The following is a 19,588-nucleotide window of genomic DNA, read 5'->3' as shown; positions in this document are numbered from 1 at the left end:
GTTATATATCTGCAACATAAACAGTAACATTTCTCTGTAAGGTAAATGTAGTACTACAATGTTTTCCTCTGAAGTAGAAGTACACAGTAAGCAGTATTCAGTTGAGTTGCATATTTTTTAAGTGCTTTGGGGGCCTTTGTAAGTTATTTCGGGGTACAAATTAACTAGAATAGTGACATAATTCAATATTTTATCTAGTTATTTTATCACCTTACAATCAGTGGAGGACCATTGACAGGAATGTGTTTCACATTGACACATTTGCACGTGTGCATCCTTGTGTGAGTGTGTGCATATACACACAAAACAGGGATAATAATAACATTCCTCCGTTGTGCTACAAGCGGTCAAAAACTCCACAGGGTACCTTTAAGATTGATCCCTCACACATCATATTAAAGAGGTAATGATACCATTTCATGGGACCTTTAAACTGGTTGTAAGTGAGCGTGCCCGGCTGGCTGGTTGGCTGTGTGTTTGTATGTTTATAGAGTTTATAATGTGCATTCATAACCTGATTTTCTGCGTCTGCCTCATTAATCTCAGTCTAGGGTTGGTACTGCCCACATATAGTGAGAACCACATCAAGGCCAACCTGAGTGACCAGATCCTTCAGGTGCAGTGTAAGTACCCAGGAATACCCAGCATCCTTCGCTCTCTCTCGCCTTCTCTTTCTCTCTCTCTCTCTCTCGACTCCTTCCTCCTCCTCTCTCTCTCCCGAATATGACCTTATGCTCTTACTCAGTCCTTTGTCCTGGGTCTTCAACATCATCATAGGGAGTGTCCGAGCGCTGCCCCCTACTTCCCCCCCGCCCCCTCTCTAGTCTCTCTGATAGGTAGGATCTTACCTGAGTCCCCCGACTCCTCTACTGCCCCCTGTTCCCTCCTGTCTTCATGCTGTGCTGTAAAATGGTGATGTTTTTTCTTCACACTGGCTGAAGAAAAAAATAACTGAACAGACAGAAAGGTGAAAGCTGTGGTTTTACTGTGTTACTCAGGTGAAAATAATGGTGACTCTCGTGCTATTATTTTTTTTGCCAAATGCTCTCGCCTCTTCTCCACCAAGTAATGATTCTGAAGCATCTGTGTTTAAAGTATTTGATGTTCTGAAGAAACCGTGAAAACACGCATGCTTTTCACTCCTTATGATGAGTTTTATGATTTTGGGGAATTTTTCCTTCTGTTATGTGTGTGATTTATTTTATTTTATTTTGGTTAGATTGTGTGAGATGTTTCTCAGCTTTGGAATCATTCAGTATATAAACTCCCACACGGCCCGGGATAAGGGCTCGTCTAATGTGGGAGTTTGGGTTTTTGTGGGTCTGAATGGGGACACATGTTGTCTCTCTCATTCTTTCTTTGTCCAGTTACTCCCCTCTTTTCCTGTTTCATTTGATTTTCTTTTTTTTTTGGTTATCTCTCACAGTTACTGGTTTTGTCTTTCCTGGATTTCCCTCTTTTTTTTTTTTTTTTCCTTTCTTCCGTTGGTTTTCCGTTTCCTCGTTTGCTCTTGCAAATAAGATGTTTGCTCTTCATTTCTTTTTCTCTCTTGTCTTGTTTGACTTAAATTGGTTTCTTTTTTTCAAGAAAACAATATTTTTATTCAAACAGTAATTGAATAAAATATTGTCTGTGATCCCCCCCCTTCCCACCCGACCCCCTGTTTCTTTTTCTTGCTCTCTCCTTCTCTGATGGATCCACACAGTGCCATACACCAAGGGCAAGTATACTCCATATTGGTCCACGTTCCCTTCCTTTACTTCCTACTCCCTACCGCTGCCTCCTTCCCACACCTCTCGTCCTTAACCTCTTCCTGCTGCCTCCTCCTCCTCCTCCTCCTCCTCCTACCCTCACCTGTCCCAGCCTGCTTGCCTCTGTTCCTGCCCGTCTTGCCTTCAGGACTTCCTCCCTTTTTCCTCTTTCTCCTCCTCTTCCTCCTTTTATCCCTCCTTCTCCTCTTCACCCTCTTGCTGCAGCTCAGATCCCACATCTCTCACGATGGCTCCTCCGGTCCCCAACCTCACCCTCCTCCCCACGTATCCGCTGCGAAAAAAAAACACCTACTGCACCCAAGGAAGACAGATATTCATGTTCTCTGTTAAAACGTGTCTTTTGTTCCCCCTCTTAATCCTTTTCCTTCTGTGGATCGCTCCAAATGGGTTATGTCTGCCTCCTTTCTCTCTCTCTCTCTCTCTCTTGTTCTCTCTCTCTCTCTCTTTGTCTCTTTCTTACATTTTTTTTATTTTCTTTGACCGTATTTCTCTCTCTTCCTCATCTTCTTTCTCCATTTCTCTTTCACCTTCTTGTCTCTCTCTCTCTCTTTCTGTCTTTTTCTTACAGTGTCATTAGTTAATAAATGTCTTAACTAATTCTCACTCTAGGGCTCAGGTGTTGACAGATCTTTAATTAGATGTAATAAAACCTCCCTCTTATTAGTGCAATAGCTCATCAATTCTGAGCATATTGAGCTTTCAGTAAAAGATTTTTAATTGTTTGCTGTAACATTTTCGGTAACACTTCATTTTACAAATGTCATGGTAATTAGGTGATAATTAGCAAGTAATCTATTTGAAATTTCTTTGGAATTACTGCCAAATTACCCCAATATTTACCTCAAAATGTATTGAAAATTAGTTTATTATAAACATTATTTAATAATTATATTCTGCTGTTTCCAATAGCTGGTAAATTTTTTTAATACATTTCCAGGACCCGCCCTATTTTAACTATTATAAGCTATTTTAGCATATAATTATTAAATAATGTTTATAATAAAGACATTTTCGATAAATTTTGAGGTAAATATTGGGGTAATTTGGCAGTAATTCCAAAGAAATTTCAAATAAGTCCTTTTCTAATTATCACCTAATTACCATGAAATTGTAAAATGAAGTGTTACCACATTTTCATAATGTAGGAAGTTAAACACACAAATCTGAATGAATTAATTTTGTAGTGCTACACTTAAGCTATTATACTGCATTAGCACATACATATCATGTAAATACTGCTATTGATTTATAGTAGAGTAAATAGGGCTCTGTTGTGGTTATAATATGTTTACGTAGCTATACTTTATCATATTAAAAAAAGCAGTTATTTAATGTTTGTTAGCTGCCGTAGTATCTGGTCTATATACTGTAGCTGGAGACGTTGCAGCCTGCAGACTGACCCCTCAGGGCTGAGCTGCGTCCTGCCCACCCAGGTCCTCCCATGTTGTCAGGTGTCAGGGTGCCGCTCGGCGCAGCGCCTGACTTCCTGTGTCGTCCCTCTGTACACCCTGTCTCTCCATCGGCTTGTCTCCCTCCCTCCTCACCCCTCAGACTGCCAGGGGCACGGCCCAGCACTTCCTCAGTTAAACCTGACCCCGGATGTGCACGGCATTGTGGGCGGAAAACTACCTGGGCACTCTATTCTAGCTCTGAAAAATTTCATTCTTCTGCTGTACACAGTTACAGGTCTTCTGGACATAATGAGAAAATCAGAGGTTGGATTCGCCGCAGACTCACCCGTTGAGGCTTTCATGATGGTTTTTGCTCGGTTTTGTCTGTGTTAGATGAAAATGAAGTTGCCCTTCGACATGCCCTTCACAATGCAATGCATTTCCTCTGATTATGTGTCTCTCTGAGCCCTCTCCGCTGCCAGTCTGAGGGGTGACCACTTCCATCAGGACCTTCACCCACCTCCCCCTGCAATAGTTGGCCATGTTGATGCCTGCCTGATCTAAAAAGCACTCATTACGGATGATCTGTCTGAGAACTTGCTTCCTGACTCATCACGTCTCGCAAGTCAGTTCTCAGACCTCCAAAAGATGTTAGATTGAAACCAAAATGAATCCTGGAAACTTTGTTATAAACAAAAAAGAAACAAAAGGTGTGAGTGCTTGTGAAACTAAAGCAGTTGTTCATTGAGTCAGGTTCTATTTTTGGCACCATCTTGGCTAACGCTAGTGTTCCCATGATACCTCAGTGTTGCTATGGTAAACTCCCTTCTGCGTCCCTGCACCTCTGAAGAACAGCTGCTGTTTACCCACAACTCCCCGCTGCCCTGCCCACCGCTCTTCCCCGATAATCTTCCCCTTTCTGTTGCAGATTTTGAATCACTGCTGCCAAACAGTTTTGAGTCTGAAGGACATGTATTCATTGCTCCCAGGTAGCCCTGTGTGTGTGAATGCTTGGTGTCGTTGATGGTCATCACTGTTTGGTCTTGTCTTTCAAAGCACTATATACTTATTTTTGTTGTTGTTGTTGTTGTTGTTGTTGTTGTTGTTGTTTTGGCTCCACAATCAGCAATTTCTTTATTTATTATCTGCTTTCTCAAGTTTTGTCATTTTGTGATGTTGAGTTGCACTGTGTGTAAGTGGTTGTGTTTCATTCATTGTTCATTTTGAGTGTTTTTTTAACTTATAGTAACAAATTTGAGGGAAAATATAAAATTCATCATAACATTATCATATATATATATATATATATATATATATATATATTTTGCATTTACCCGTTCTCTTCCCTGAGTTAAGATAAAGTATTGAAGCAGCATTAAATGTCCTTTGCATGTTGCTACTGCGGTGTTGTTTGTTTGTTTGTATTGCACAAATACATTTAGGTCTTATTGATTTGGTTGTACAACGTAATGCTAAGAGTAAAATAGATCCTCTATGCATGTGTTGTTTTGATATCAAACCCTCCTGGCCTCCAGCTGCAACCTGAACTCTGAAACACACTGATAAAAGTCACTCCTTCGTTGTGATGCCTGCGCTCTGCTCTGCAGTCCAATCCACATTTTGTTTTTAATCAACGTTTTATTGGAATTTAAGCTTTAAAACATGCATGCTGCACATGATAGCACCAAGTAACATGTACAGTATATGGCTTTATGCATCCTCGCTTGCTGGTGTGTGTCCCTTTATAAAGGACAAATAGGGCAGAGTGTAAATATTGCATACACATGCAGTTTTTAAGCTTCTTTCTCTGAGTTGCCTTGTTTGTTCCTCAGGGAGTACTGCAATGATCTGGAACTGTCCAACAACAACACTGAGTTCCTGCTCAACTTCATTGCTCTCATGGAGAAGGTGACACCGGACTCCAAACAATGTGAGTTTCACTTCTTTTCACTCTCACTGATTTTAAATTAGACTTTAAGATCGGCTTTAAAGGAACAGTGTGTAGCATTTAAGGGGGATCTATTGGCAGAAATGGAATATGATATTAATAAGTATGTTTTCTTTAGTGTATAATCTCCTGATAATAAGAATCGTTGTGTTTTTGTTACCTTAGAATGAGATGTTTATATCTACATACGGAGCGGGTCCTCTGTAAAGAGCCAGCCGCCATTCACGTTTACACGTCAGCCACCGTAGTTCTCCTACGCGCTTGACAAACGGGAGAAGTTTCAGTTAGTTGCAATCTGCAACTTCGCCGCTAGATGCCGCCAAATCCTACACACTGTACCTTTAATGGTTAAGGCTGGTGATGTTATATATTTTTATGCCTCAGCGCCAGCGGCAGCCATGGCCGAAGGCATCATGTTTTCGGGTTGACCGTACGTCCATCCGGTCCATTCTCGTGAACGCTATCTCAGGAACGCCTGGAGGGAATTTTTTCAAATTTGGCACAAACGTCCACTTGGACTCAAGGATGAACTGATTAGAATTTGGTGGTCGAAGGTCAAAGTTCAAGGTCATTGTGACCTCACAAAACACGTTCATATGCTAATTATGACAATTTCACACAAATGTCTAATAGGTTAAATTGATGTAGTGATGACATGTTGGACAGACGTGGATGTAAACTGCAACTTGACTGGTTGGCGGAGGCGTATAACCACGAGGCGGTAATTCTAGTTGTTTATTTCAATAAATCCCACAAAAAAATAAATCCATAGAAAAGACCAAAACCAACCGTGAATTTATCCTACTAGTTATTGTCTGTGTAGCCAAATCTATAGAAAAAAAATTGATGTAATTCAATTTTCCCAACATCTGTACCAACACCAAGCTAGCACGGAGACGGGATGGGGGGTTGTAGATGTACTTGGCTGGAAATTGGTGAAACTGTCAAATTTGGGGAAACAAATTGAATGCATTCATATTCACTACCATCACAAGTGTTTTGTGTTTGGTTAGGTTTTGACGAAAAGGTCACTGAACGAGTCTTACCAAGTGTTCAGAGAAGAGAAATCTACATCTGATGTTGACATAGCTGATATTCTGTCTCTGTTTGTCTCTCTACCTCATCGTGTTTAGGTGACAACTTGCTCCTTCATAACCTGATTCTGGACACTGGCATCATCAGGCAGCTGGTCGAGAAAGTGTGGAAGAATAAAGACTTAAATACGTGAGTGTGATTAGGGAACTGCGTTTTTAGATTTGATTCTGAATACGATTTTGATTTAATTTCTGTCTCTTTTGACGTTCAGGTATGGCTTTCTGGCCGTGTTCGCTGCATCAGACGGAGGTGTAACGAGAGTGTTTCCCAACAAGTAAGTGCACTCCTCATCAAGGATGTATGTCTGTTCTGTTTCTCACTTTATTCTCTTTTAAGGTAGTAAGTTGTGAAGACTTAAAACGTTTCAGTATAGCAGGAGGCTTGTACTTCAGAGATTTACAGCTCCAGTGTTGGTGCTCTTAAATCTCAGGGCTGCAGAAACCTGGGAGGAAGACCCTGAGCCGTTTAACGCCAGCTATTACCGCCGCAGTCTCGACAACAAGGGCTACATCTTCCGAGCGCCTTATCGAACAGGTGAATGATGCTCTCTTGGTCTTGGGTTATATATCTCACACATAATGTGTTGTGGCTCTTTGTTTCTAACCCCCCCTCCTCCCGGCTTGTTTCTCTATTATGTTTCCCTCTTGAAGCCCGGGACGAGCTGCTGAACCCAGAGAACGACACCATAGGGATCCTGGTCAGCACGGCGGTGGAGATCACAGTAGGAGGGAAGACCATCAAACCTGCAGGTGGGTTCAGCTCTGAGAGACGAGACAACATCCTTAATGATAGATGTTAAAGAAAATGTTTCAGAGCGAAGGCGGAGATAATTACACGTCTGTGTTTGTGTTTGTGTTTGTTGTCACCCTGTCTGGACATGTCCGTGCTCTGCATCTATTTGTTGGACCTTTTATTTGTGTCTGTCTTTTTATTTTCTGCATCTTTTCCTAACTTCTCTTTCTCTCAGTGGTCGGAGTGAAACTAGACCTTGAAGCCTGGACGGATAAGTTTAAGATTCTTGCCAGCAACCACACAGACAACCATCAGGGCTCAAACACGGTAATAAGATACATTACATTTACAATAGGGCTGTCAAGGTTAACGCGCTATAACCCATTAACGCAAGTTTATTTTAACGCCACTAATTTCTTGAATGCATTATTAACGCAGCTTGCGTTTTAAAGCTAGAGTGAAGATATTGGCATATCATATGAAACTAGAAAACCTAATGAATCCATTGTTACCAACCAGGTTAAATAACGCTCCAAACTTGCACTAAATTTTGGCGAGGAAAAACTGTCATGGCCATTTTCAAAGAGCTCCCTTCACCTCTGACCTCCAGATATGTGAATGAAAATGGGTTCTATGGGTACCCACGAGTCTCCCCTTTACAGACATGCCCACTTTATGATAATCACATGCAGTTTAGGGCAAGTCATAGTCAAGTCAGCACACTGACACACTGACAGCTGTTGTTGCCTGTTGGGCTGCAGTTTGCCATGTTATGATTTGGAAAAAAAAAATGTTATGCTAAATGCAGTACCTGTGAGGGTTTCTGGACAATATTTGTAATTTTTTTTCCAGCAGGGGACCCCAAACTTCCCTTTCCCGGGCCACATTAACCAGCTCTGACTGGGGGATCCCGAGGCGTTCCCAGGCCAGAGTAGAGATATAATCTCTCCACCTAGTCCTGGGTCTTCCCCGTGGTCTCCTCCCAGCTGGTCGTGCCTGGAACACCTCCCAAGGGAGGCGCCCAGGAGGCATCCGTGCTAGATGCCCGAACCACCTCAACTGGCTCCTTTCGACGCAAAGGAGCAAGGACTCTACTCCGAGTCCCTCACGGATGACTGAGCTTCTTACCCTATCTCTAAGGGAGACGCCAGCCACCCTCCTGAGGAAACCCATTTCGGCCGCTTGCACCCGCGACCTCGTTCTTTCGGTCATGACCCAACACTCATGACCATAGGTGAGAGTAGGAACGAAGATTGAACGGTAGATCGAGAGCTTTGCCTTCCGGCTCAGCTCTCTTTTCGTCACAACAGTGCGGTAAAGCGAATGCAATACCGCCCCTGCTGCTCCGATTCTCCGACCAATCTCACGTTCCATCGTCCCCTCACTCGCGAACAAGACCCCGAGATACTTAAACTCCTTCACTTGGGGTAAGGACTCATTCCCTACCCGGAGTAGGCAATCCACCGGTTTCCTGCTGAGAACCATGGCCTCAGATTTAGAGGTGCTGATTCTCATCCCGACTGCGTCACACTCGGCTGCGAACCGATCCAGTGAGTGCTGGAGGTCGCAGACCGATGATGCCAACAGGACCACATCATCTGCAAAAAGCAGCGATGAGATCCTCAGCACACCGATCTGCAAACCCTCCTCCACCCGACTACGCCTCGATATCCTGTCCATGAATATCACGAACAGGATTGGTGACAAAGCGCAGCCCTGGCGGAGGCCAACCCCCACCGGAAACGAGTCCGACTTACTGCCGAGGATCCGAACACAGCTCTCGCTTTGGGCGTACAGGGATTGGATGGCCCTGAGAAGTGCCCCCCTCACCCCATACTCCCGCAGCACCCCCCACAGTATCTCCCGGGGGACCCGTCATATGCCTTCTCCAAGTCTACAAAACACATGTAGACTGGATGGGCATACTCCCAGGCCCCCTCCAGGATCCTTGCGAGAGTGAAGATCTGGTCCGTTGTTCCACGGCCAGGACGGAATCCGCATTGTTCCTCTTCGATCCGAGGTTCGACTATCGGCCGAACCCTCCTTTCCAGCACCTTGGAGTAGACTTTACCAGGGAGGCTGAGCAGTGTGATACCCCTGTAATTGGCACACACTCTCTGGTCCCCCTTTTTGAAAAGGGGAACCACCACCCCGGTCTGCCACTCCTTAGGCACTGTCACCGACTTCCACGCGGTGTTGAAGAGACGTGTCATCCAAGACAGCCCCTCCCCACCCAGAGCCTTCAGCATTTCTGGGCGGATCTCATCAACCCCCGGGGCTTTGCCACTGTGGAGTTGTTTGACTACCTCAGTGACTTCCACCAGGGTAATTGATGATGGTCCCCCATCAGCTTCCAGCTCTGCCTCTACCATAGAGGGCGTATTGGTCGGATTCAGAAGTTCCTCAAAGTGCTCCTTCCACCGCCCGATTACCTCCTCAGTTGAGGTCAACAGTGTCCCATCCTTACTGTACACAGCTTGGATGGTTCCCCGTTTCCCCCTCCTAAGGTGCCGGATGGTTTTCCAGAAGCACTTTGGTGCCGACCGAAAGTCCTTCTCCATGGCTGCTCCGAACTCCTCCCACACCCGCTGCTTTGCCTCCGTCACGGCAGTGGCTGCTGCTCTTCGGGCCCGTCGGTACCCTGCAACTGCCTCCGGAGACCTCCGAGATAACATATCCCGGAAGGCCTCCTTCTTCAGTCGGACGGCTTCCCTGACCACCGGTGTCCACCACGGTGTTCAAGGGTTGCCGCCCCTTGAGGCACCTAAGACCTTAAAACCACAGCTCACCGCCGCAGCTTCAGCAATGGAAGCTTTGAACATCGTCCACTCGGGTTCAATGCCCCCAACCTCCACAGGGATGCCAGAAAAGCTCCGCCGGAGGTGTGAGTTGAAGATCTCTCGGACAGGGGCCTCCTCCAGACGTTCCCAGTTCACCCTCACTACGCGTTTGGGCTTACCAGGTCTGTCCAGAGTCTTCCCCCACCCTCTGACCCAACTCACCACCAGATGGTGATCAGTTGACAGCTCCGCCCCTCTCTTCACCCGAGTGTCCAAAACATGCGGCCTTAGATCAGATGATACGATTACAAAATCGATCATCGACCTTCAGCCTAGGGTGCTCTGGTACCGCGTACACTTATGAGCATCCTTATGTTCGAACATGGTGTTCGTTATGGACAATCCATGACTAGCACAGAAGTCCAACAACAAACGACCACTCGGGTTTAGATCAGGGAGGCCGTTCCTCCCAATCACGCCACTCCAGGTGTCTCCATCGTTGCCCACGTGCGCGTTGAAGTCTCCCAGGAGAACTATGGAGTCCCCTACTGGAGCCCCATACAGGACTCCATTCAGGGTCTCCAAGAAGGCCGAATACTCCGAACTGCTGTTTGGTGCATACGCACAAACAACAGTCAGAGTTTTCCCCCCCATAACCCAAAGGCGTAGGGAGGCGACCCTCTCGTCCACCGGGGTAAACTCCAACGTAGCGGCACTCAGCCGGGGATTTGTGAGTATCCCAACACCCGCCCGGCGCCTCACACCATGGGCAACTCCAGAGAAGAATAGAGTCCAACCCCTATCCAAGAGTACGGTTCCAGAACCGAGGCTGTGCGTAGAGGTAAGCCCTACCAGATCCAACTGATAGCGCTCCACCTCCCGCACAAGCTCCGGCTCCTTCCCCCACAGAGAGGTGACGTTCCACGTCCCCAGAGCCAGCCTCTGCCGCCCGGGTCCAGTCCGTCGAGGTCCCTGGCCTTCACTGCCACCCGTGTGGCAGCGCACCCGACCCAAGCGGTTTTTCCCGCAGGTGGTGAGCCCACAGGATGGAGAGGAGGGGGGTGCCACGTTCCTTTTTCGGGGTATCCCCGGCCGGGCTCCGTGGCAAGCCCGGCCACCAGACGCTCGTTGACGGGCCCTCCGTCTGGGCCTGGCTCCAGACGTGGGCCCCGGGCTTCCTCCGGGCCGGGTAACTCCTCCTCTGCCTCGTGTCGTCATTGGGTTTTTTGTGAACCATTCTTAGTCCGGCCCCTCACCTAAGACCAATTTGCCATGGGAGACCCTACCAGGAGCACGAGGCTCCAGACAACACAGCCCTCAGGGTCATAGGGACACACAAACCTCTCCACCACGTTAAGGTGATGGTTCCCATGTTGATAAGAGTATTAAATACTTGACAAATCTCCCTTTAAGGTACATTTTGAACAGATAACAAAATGTGTGATTAATTTGTGATAAATCGCAATTAAATATGGACAGTCATGCGATTAATCACGATTAAATATTTTAATCGATTGACAGCCCTAATTTACGAGCTTAAGTCTTCAGCAGTATTTCTAAGATGTTCAGCTGTTGACTTTATTTTTCCTGTGACAGTGTGGACCAAACAGAGGTTGTGAAATGGACTGCGAAGCCAACAGTGAGGTGAGTATCTCTACTAGTTTCTAATGAGCTTCCTGTATTCAGCCACTGTATCATACCACTGTACATTTTGTGCTTCTATTTAATACCCTCTTTTCCTCTTTGTGCAGGATCTCCTGTGTTATTTAATAGATGATGGTGCGTTCCTAATCATGTCTAATCAGAAGGAGGACTGGAACAAGGTACAGTTAATAAATTAATTTTCACAATTACCATGTTTTTCTTGTAAATCGTTACTCTGCGCTTAACCAGTGTCTCTTATTCCCTGCAGGTTGGCATGTTCTTCAGTGATGTTGATCCCTACTTGATGCACGCACTCTACAATAATTCCTTCTACAACCGCAAACAGTCATTTGACTACCAGTCTGTGTGTGAACGGATGCCCAATAGTGAAGCTGGAGCTGCACCCAGAGGAGTGTTTGTGGTAAGAAACGTAAACTTCCACACCGGAGAGGACGAGAAGTAATACATTTAAATGATAATGCGTTGAATTTTATGGCATATAGTGAGACTGATGGATGTTTGGTTGAAATATGCATTTAATCCAGTTGATATGAAATGCACGTTCTTCAATTGTTCTCTTTTCGTCTGTATCTGCAGCCCACAATTGCAGATTTTGTAAACGTGGCTTGGTGGACATCAGCAGCTGCATGGTGAGAGTCGTCGAGCTTGAATAAATAAAAGAAACAACACAACTGTAATACGCACATACTGTACCTGAAGAAAGAGATCTGATGGCTACTCCTAGTACACAGCACCATATTCACTGTAAAATGCATTGTTGCATGTTATCACTAAGCCCCATCTGCTTTCTCCGCAGGTCCTTGTTCCAACAGTTTATGTATGGACTGGCTTATCACAGCTGGTTCGTCACAGGTCGGTGCAAACTACACAATCATTTAATGTGATCTTGGTGTTTTACATGTCTGCATGTAAAGTTTAACCCATTTGTGTTCGCAACTAAAATGTTTAATTTCCTTTGGTGGAAGTGTTCTCTGGGCCAAAGCACAAATGTGACCATTTGGCCTGAAAAGTGAGTTTTTCTAATCATACTATATCTAGTCTTTGGGCACATGGGAAAACTGTTTTTGCGATAGAGTGCTACTGGAATGAGTCCTAAAACCCAGAAATTAGTCACATTTTAGGACTCCGGTTCTCTTGTCTCAAAGTCAATGTGTTTTTTTGAACGGGTTTTTAGTTAAATGCCTGAAATAAAGCCTGTGGTTAACACAAGCTGAAGAGATTTTTAACATTTAATTCTACGACATAAAATACATCAATAAATACCACACTTTTGAGTTTTGAAACCTTTGTGTCTTAAAAAAGGTAGTTGCTAACAAGCGGCTAATTGAGACTACGAAACGTCTTCACGCCGACTCGTCCGCCTTTACAGCCTCCTTGTGTATACTCCATGCGACCGTGCTGTAGTTTATAGCCTAACGTTACCTTTTTACTTCTGGTGATTGCATTCACACTTCAAAAATCATGAAAGTGGAGTTCATTTGTGAAGATTATCTTGCTGAACAAAACGTGTAAGTATCGTAAACATGTGTTCGCCACAGAGCTTATTTTCTGCAATAATCCAAAACCCAATGGAACAATCCCATTGCCGTTTTGTCGAGGGAACCAGGGCGATGCTAACTTCCTGGTTGGCCGACAAAAATACATCATCCCTGCAGCAAACTATAGACTCCATTATTTTTAAGGAAAAAACAGTAGTCCCATGTGCCCAAATACTAGATACAGTATGATAGGAAAATGTCTGTATCTCAGAAACTACAAGGAGCTCAATCAAGTATCTATGAACTCATAACAAATTGAATATCAAAGATAAGCACACATGTGCAGTGAAAAATAAGTATTTCATGTGCAAAACATTTAATATACACAATGTTAGTGTTTTTCCTAATTTTTCAAAAACCCTGACTTTGACTAATAATAAAGTGTGATTTTTTCATGACCTTTCGTGGCCTAAAAATTTCAAAGTTGTGCTGTTAGATACTTGTGCAAAGTATGTCCGTATCAAATTTCAAGACCATTGATCAATTAGAACAAATATAATGTCTTTGGGCACAAATGGGTTAAAGGAGTAGGAACATTTGGGGAAATACACTTATTCGATTTGTTGTTAAGAGTTAGATGAGAAAATCGATACCCTTCTCGTATCTTTGTGTTAAATGTGAAGCTGAGGGGAATATATACACAGTATATTATATACTATATATTATTACTACCACTTCAAATCAAATTGGAGTTATGAGCCAAGACTTTTAAAGTGCACTGTCTAATGGTTTAATGATAAATGCATCTGTATTTAAAGTGCATATTTTTCTTGTGGAATTACTTTGTTGTCCTCAGTTACACTTTCCCTGCCTGAGTGCAGAATATCTAAATACAAACTCTGTAAAGGAATGAAGGAGAGAGGTTTTACAGCTTTTTCCAGACCAAGTGTAGACGTTCATCTTTGTAATCGCATTTTTAGAATGAGAGCTTATAAATCAACTGAGCTGACAAGTGTAACTCTGATGTCTTTGTGCTCTGCTGATGCCGCAGATGAGGTGGATGCAGAAGGAATCGACTCCTCCAAAGAGCGGAGTTGTGTAATGATCCAGACGCAGTACTACTTAAGTAATCTCAGCAGCTCCTACAACATACTGCAGGACTGTGGCAACTGCTCCAGGTCTGTAACACACAATAACCTGCACACACACATGCATGCGCTCACACATACACACCATAAAAGAAATTCGCACTGTGACAGAGGCACAGTTAGCAAGACGGATTCATCTTTCTGTCGGAGCTAATAAACTCTGCTGATGATTAAACCGCATCAGCTTTAATGAAACGGTCATATCATTGGCTAAATGAGCCTTACAAGACGCTCTCATGAATCTCGCTGATCCATTAGCAAATGAGGCTGTGATGTAAGCGAGCAGAGGGGGGTTGTTGACAGAGTTGTCTCTCTCTCTCTCTCTCTCTCTCTGCAGGCTGATTCATGCCAAGAAGATAAACAACACCAACTTGCTGTTTGTGGTGGCAGAGAAGATGCCATGCAACACCTGCGAGATAGAGAAGCTGTCCCAGGAGGAGGAGGAGTGTATCCTTTCTCACATTCAACACCAGCTGGCAGAGGAGAAGAACTAGATTGCTATCTCCTTATTACCATACCTGTGGAAACACAGATGTGTCACAGTCATTTCAAGGTTATTTTTATCATGATGCAGTGAATTATGACCAGTCATTAAACGTCTACAGGACTGCGTGAGGAATCAGTGTGTGGGGGCGGATAATGATGAAACACTGGATTTAAAATTTTTCCTTAATCGAGTCAATTTTCAGTCAAAGAGGAAAATCCATGTGAAGAAATGGCGGTGGCACGCTATCGAAAAGGACCCTCCACCTGCTTTGACAATAACAACACTGTAAGATATCAATCAGCACATTTAGGCAAATTTGTTTCTCAGCAGAATCATATTGCGATGATTCGGTCTTATAATTTTATAATGTTGGATTTTTTTCTCCTGTGGAAGATTAATGATTCTTTGCAAGCCAAAATGAAAACTGAATGTTAAGTTAGTGAAGGTTTGACTCAAACTATAAAGAACAGAAACAGTGACGCACTTTGAAAAATCAGTGATACTCACTAAAGTACTTTAGTATATAACTGTCTTTCATACCACGGTATACTGTTAAACCCTAATTAAAACATGCATACGATGTACTAGATGTGTCCTTACAGCTCCAGTTTTGTCTCTGCAGGAGAACACGTCAGACTGTGGACGGGGACACTCCTTCAGTCCGTCTCTCTACACCTTACTGCTCATTCAGCTGCTCCTGCTTTATCCAGCCGTCAGCCCCCACTTCCACTCTCTACTACATTAATTACATTTTCCTCCACTTATCCTCCTTTTAGCCCTCCCGACCCTAGAACCCTCCGACCCCAACTCCGACCTCCATGCCCCTCTGCCCCCCCCCACCCCACACCCCCGATATAGTCATAGGTAATAATGGGACTTCCCTTCACGGCTGGTTGGAAGCCCTGAGTGCCGCGCTACCCAGCTCGCTTCAGTTTGTGTCGCTTAGTGACAACTGCCGGACGTTTGCGTCCTCAGCCAGTTAACCTTCATCTGCAGGAGGACTGGGTGGTGCTGGACCACCTGGATCATCAGAGGCAACGTCACCCGTCACCTGTCCACCCCCCATGACCACCTCCACCATCCGGAGAAGGGAGGGGAAAGAGGACAGGCCGATGTCCTCGTCGCAGACCTCCCGCCTCATACAGACTGGAGAGTTGAGGTCGTCTGTCCGTCAGACAGACGGTGGGACTTCTCCTTCTTTTTGTTCTCCTCCATCTCAGAGTGTCGCCACTCTGTCATTCGCCTCTCGTAAGAGGCCGTGGACCATTCAGCCAGTTATAGCCACCTTAAAAGAAAACAACAGACAAAAAAAAGAACTGTCAAGTATACAACATGTCAAGTATAAACCGCTGAAGTGATGAGTATTCCAAACATACAGTATATTTAGGCTTTGATCTGAAAAGGAAAGTCGTTAGGTGTTTATTTAAAAAATAATTAATTTATGCACTATATCTACTTGCCAAAATGAGATAGACTTTCATGTGGTCTTATTTTTTATAGCCAAAACACGAGGAGGAAAATGGCTTCTGATTTAGATTTAGGATAAACCGCGAGAGGAAGAAACTAAACGCTGATTCATTTTGTTGCGGCGCCTAATTGCAGATTAATGCTTTTAAAAGACGTCCACTGGGGATTATTGTATTGACTCGATGGTAATCGCATTCCTTGAAGTGTTTTTTCCTCATATTTAAAGCTAGCGCTATCTGGATCACACGCTAGCGACAGCTGTAAAATATGAATCAGTGTTCGGTGACTGCAGATTCAGAGCATCGTTGATGTCGTGTATTATTCTCCTTTGTCGATCAATCGACCATTCTGACCTCTGGTTTTGGACTGATGTTAAAAAAAAAAAAAAAAAATCCCTGTGCTCTCTGATGCGAAAGCTCACCTCTGCCAATCCTCATGAGGCTTCTCCAGTAACCTCTACTAACGCTCCTAATCCCCATTTGTATATGTGTGCTTTACTTCTGGTCCCACTAGACAGACACACAAAGATCTCTGCCTCATGACGACCGTCTCATAGCGGGTGGGTTTTTTCTTTTTCTGTTTGTTTTCTGGGCTTGTATTACCTTTTGACTGATGCTGTTCAAAACTTCAAAACCATTCGCTGCTGGGGGATAGGGGCTTATCAACATTTCCAGCAAAAGTGCAGAAGAGGCAACTAAATATGGTGATCACGTACAGTAGTAGTCTGGTTGTAATCCGTCACAGCTCATCATTTGATCATTACGATGTTTAGGAGCCGCTCTGTTTCATAGTGCCTTGATGCACTTTGTTTTGGACCACATCGGCTGTATAAGAGTAGAGCTACTGTATAGTACCTTTATAGAGCAGCCATCTTTGAGGCTTTGGATAACGCAGGAGCCTGTGAGACTGAATCTGTCGGCTATAGAAAATAGCTTTACACGGAGCCATCGCACTGACCGGCTCTAGCTTAATGTATTTACCCTCTCGGCTGTGGTCGCTCCAGAGCCACCTGACTGCCATCATATGGAGTTACTATACCGTTCCTTTACTAAGCCATGTATAGAGCTATGATCCGTATACAGCGACTTAACTGGCCATAGAGCATTTTTAGGGCCACCTGACTGCTATAGTTCTGCCTGAATCGTATGTGTTTGTGTGTGGATGCGTGTGTGTTGTTAGTTTGCGTTAAAAACCCTCAAAGGGAAATGTCTTTAAAATGAGTTGTGGAGTGTGTGAGGGATGACAGTTGTGGTAGGAATAGCTGTTTTTTCTTGTTCATATGTTGCTAACGGACAAAAACCCAGTGTTGTCGTGGATGAAAAAAAAAACGGGATTTCACTGAAACAAAAAGAATCCGTCTTTAACCATCAGTCTGCCTAAATGTTAATCTAAAGGGAGCAGAGGAAGAATGTGTAGTTCATCAGTGTTTTCTGCTTCAAATGCAACATAGCTAACAAAGCCTCTCTAAATGCCTTAGTGTTACACAGAGAACGGAGCTGTGATACGTTTCCCTCCCTCATGTACACTCACGTACACACACTGCTAAGTCCTCCCAAAATAGTCACTCCCTGGGTTTTCTTGGTGTTCCGCAGTAAGTATAGTGAGCTCTAATTTTGTATTTTTGCGTCTTGGAATGGTTCGTTATTGATCGATGCCTGTTTTGATTAAATGCTTGAAAGCCAAGTGGGAGTTTTAAATTTCAAAAAGCCTCCGAACCTTTCGATGTTCACGCCCACCCGAACCTCACCGTATTGCTCAAGTGGGACGACGACTCACGCGACAATTTGAACCTTAACCACACACTCTGTACAGTCGTTGGTACTATTTGATGTGACAAACATGCTGGCACAGTAACTGCAGTGCGGCTCCGAAACAAATCAGAAAGACTTTTAGAAAGTTTCAATTTAAAAGTATTAACAAATTTGGCTCCTTTAAGTGTTGAGTATCATCTGATGCCGGATGCAGTTTTACTTTTCTGGCATTTGTTTGTCTCTGTCCTGTGCCATTTAATTCTGTCTGTATTTCCCTATTTCCACCGTCTGTAAATGAGCGCTACACGTGCCTGTGGAAATGTACCCCCTGCAACTTCCTCTCTTTTTCCTGGCTCTATGCGCTTACAGTCCTCACACACAAACTAAATATGTAGACCTACAGTTTTTTTGCACCTGCACCGAGACATTATGCACAACACACCTATAAGCGAACATGTAATGACACGTATTTATGCCCAGCTGGGAGATGTCAAGCACCAGGCAGAGGTAAGCCAAGGACGTCACTTCCCGGGTGTTTTTTTTGGCGAGCGGGTGGAATGTCAGAGGCAAGCTCAGGGAGTGGGTCTCCACAGAGCAGCATGGGCCCGTCCAACAGGAGGTCATGGAGGAATCATGTAGTGACCTCTGTGTGTGCATCCCGACGGGAAAAAAACGTCTTCTGAGGGGACCACACGTCTGATTTCTGTGGTTTGACAAATTTACTTTTGCCAAAAAACAAAACGAAAAAAAAAAAAGAAAATTGGACCAGCTTGGGGATGATGAGAGGGAGGGGTCAGCTTTAGGACAGGACCCTAAAATAAGTAGGGGATGGTTTTCATAAAGCCTCTCGCCCCCTCCCGACCCTCGCTGCATCTGTGTTGGTGCGTCTCTGTGGGAAAGACACGTGTGTATGTGATTCTGTAGTCTGTAGTCTGGTGCTATGTGACCATGTTTGACAAGTGTGTAAAAAAATAACAGCAACATTTAGAGAAAAAAAAAAAAGAGTAAAATCAGTCGAATTTTAAGTGACGTTATAAAAAATATAGGAATTCAGCACTGTTGATAAGTTTGAGATCTGAAGTCAAAATGTTTTCAATTATTTTTTTGTTTTTATTTTCTTGTGCGTGTGTGAGTGTGAATGTTTGTGTGCGTGGAAGATTTAGCTCCTTCTTTTCTGGGCACTGGTCCATGTCGCTCCATTCTTTTGTACAGATGAAGCTAAAAAAAAAAAAAAAAAAAGAAGAGGGCAAAATTTGTAAAATATTGTGTCTGTGACTCCTTGTAAAATATTTTCAAATTGTTTATTACAGAGAATCAGTTATTAAATAATGTTCATATTTTTCACTTCATTTTTCAGCGTGGTGTTTTGTTTTTTCAATCGAGACACACGTGGAGATTCATTTATTTTCCATAATTGTATCTTTACTATTAATTATAATTTTGTTTTCTACAACAGAAAAACAACTCTGCAGATCCTGTAAGCAACGCAACACACCACAGATGGTAACGTTAGCTAGTGTAAGCTAGGCTAACAATTAACGAAGCTCGTCAAACTGGTCACTTCTGGGTTAACGTTAGGACTCTCAGTAGCTTAGTATTAGACTGAGCTCCTACAATAGAGTGGTTCATATGATTTGTGCGAGTAGTTTAAGAAGTATTAAATAAAAAAATATTAGATTCTTAAACTACTTATGGAAGAAATGTTTTTATCCCACATCAAAGTTAGATAAAAAAGCTTAATCTTGTTCTATAGATGAGATTTTTACATTGGATTACTCAAAACGTACACAGTAAAAGTAGTTCATAGTATTTGTGCAAGTATTCTTAGAAGTATTAAGTTCAACAGTATACGTGTCTTAAACTACTTATTGAAG

General features: G+C 43.8%; 1 protein-coding gene across 3 annotated transcripts in view; it reads left to right on the top strand.

The window, feature by feature from the left end:
• The window catches only part of LOC119487246 (voltage-dependent calcium channel subunit alpha-2/delta-2-like), a 179,498-nt gene extending 160,435 nt beyond the window's left edge, over positions 1 to 19,063 (top strand). For 2 of the 3 annotated variants that reach the window (XM_037767976.1, XM_037767959.1), the window contains 18 exons: positions 547 to 623; positions 1,706 to 1,720; positions 4,092 to 4,152; positions 4,996 to 5,093; positions 6,245 to 6,335; positions 6,418 to 6,480; positions 6,637 to 6,740; positions 6,857 to 6,955; positions 7,174 to 7,265; positions 11,315 to 11,362; positions 11,470 to 11,541; positions 11,631 to 11,783; positions 11,960 to 12,012; positions 12,180 to 12,235; positions 13,913 to 14,039; positions 14,347 to 14,456; positions 14,699 to 14,781; positions 15,119 to 19,063. In XM_037767976.1, the coding sequence (XP_037623904.1) occupies positions 547 to 623; positions 1,706 to 1,720; positions 4,092 to 4,152; positions 4,996 to 5,093; positions 6,245 to 6,335; positions 6,418 to 6,480; positions 6,637 to 6,740; positions 6,857 to 6,955; positions 7,174 to 7,265; positions 11,315 to 11,362; positions 11,470 to 11,541; positions 11,631 to 11,783; positions 11,960 to 12,012; positions 12,180 to 12,235; positions 13,913 to 14,039; positions 14,347 to 14,456; positions 14,699 to 14,781; positions 15,119 to 15,241 (1,525 nt within the window). In that variant the 3' untranslated portion in view covers positions 15,242 to 19,063. The remainder of the gene's footprint in view (positions 1 to 546; positions 624 to 1,705; positions 1,721 to 4,091; positions 4,153 to 4,995; positions 5,094 to 6,244; positions 6,336 to 6,417; positions 6,481 to 6,636; positions 6,741 to 6,856; positions 6,956 to 7,173; positions 7,266 to 11,314; positions 11,363 to 11,469; positions 11,542 to 11,630; positions 11,784 to 11,959; positions 12,013 to 12,179; positions 12,236 to 13,912; positions 14,040 to 14,346; positions 14,457 to 14,698; positions 14,782 to 15,118) is intronic. The other variant, XM_037767968.1, reaches the window with a different exon arrangement.
• The last annotated feature ends 525 nt before the right edge of the window (positions 19,064 to 19,588 follow it).

The sequence above is a fragment of the Sebastes umbrosus genome, chromosome 1, assembly GCF_015220745.1.
Source record: "Sebastes umbrosus isolate fSebUmb1 chromosome 1, fSebUmb1.pri, whole genome shotgun sequence".
In the NCBI taxonomy this organism is placed as follows: Eukaryota; Metazoa; Chordata; class Actinopteri; order Perciformes; family Sebastidae; genus Sebastes; species Sebastes umbrosus.
The sequence above is the reverse complement of the archived record's forward strand: the minus strand, read 5'-3'. Positions and strand labels throughout refer to the sequence as shown.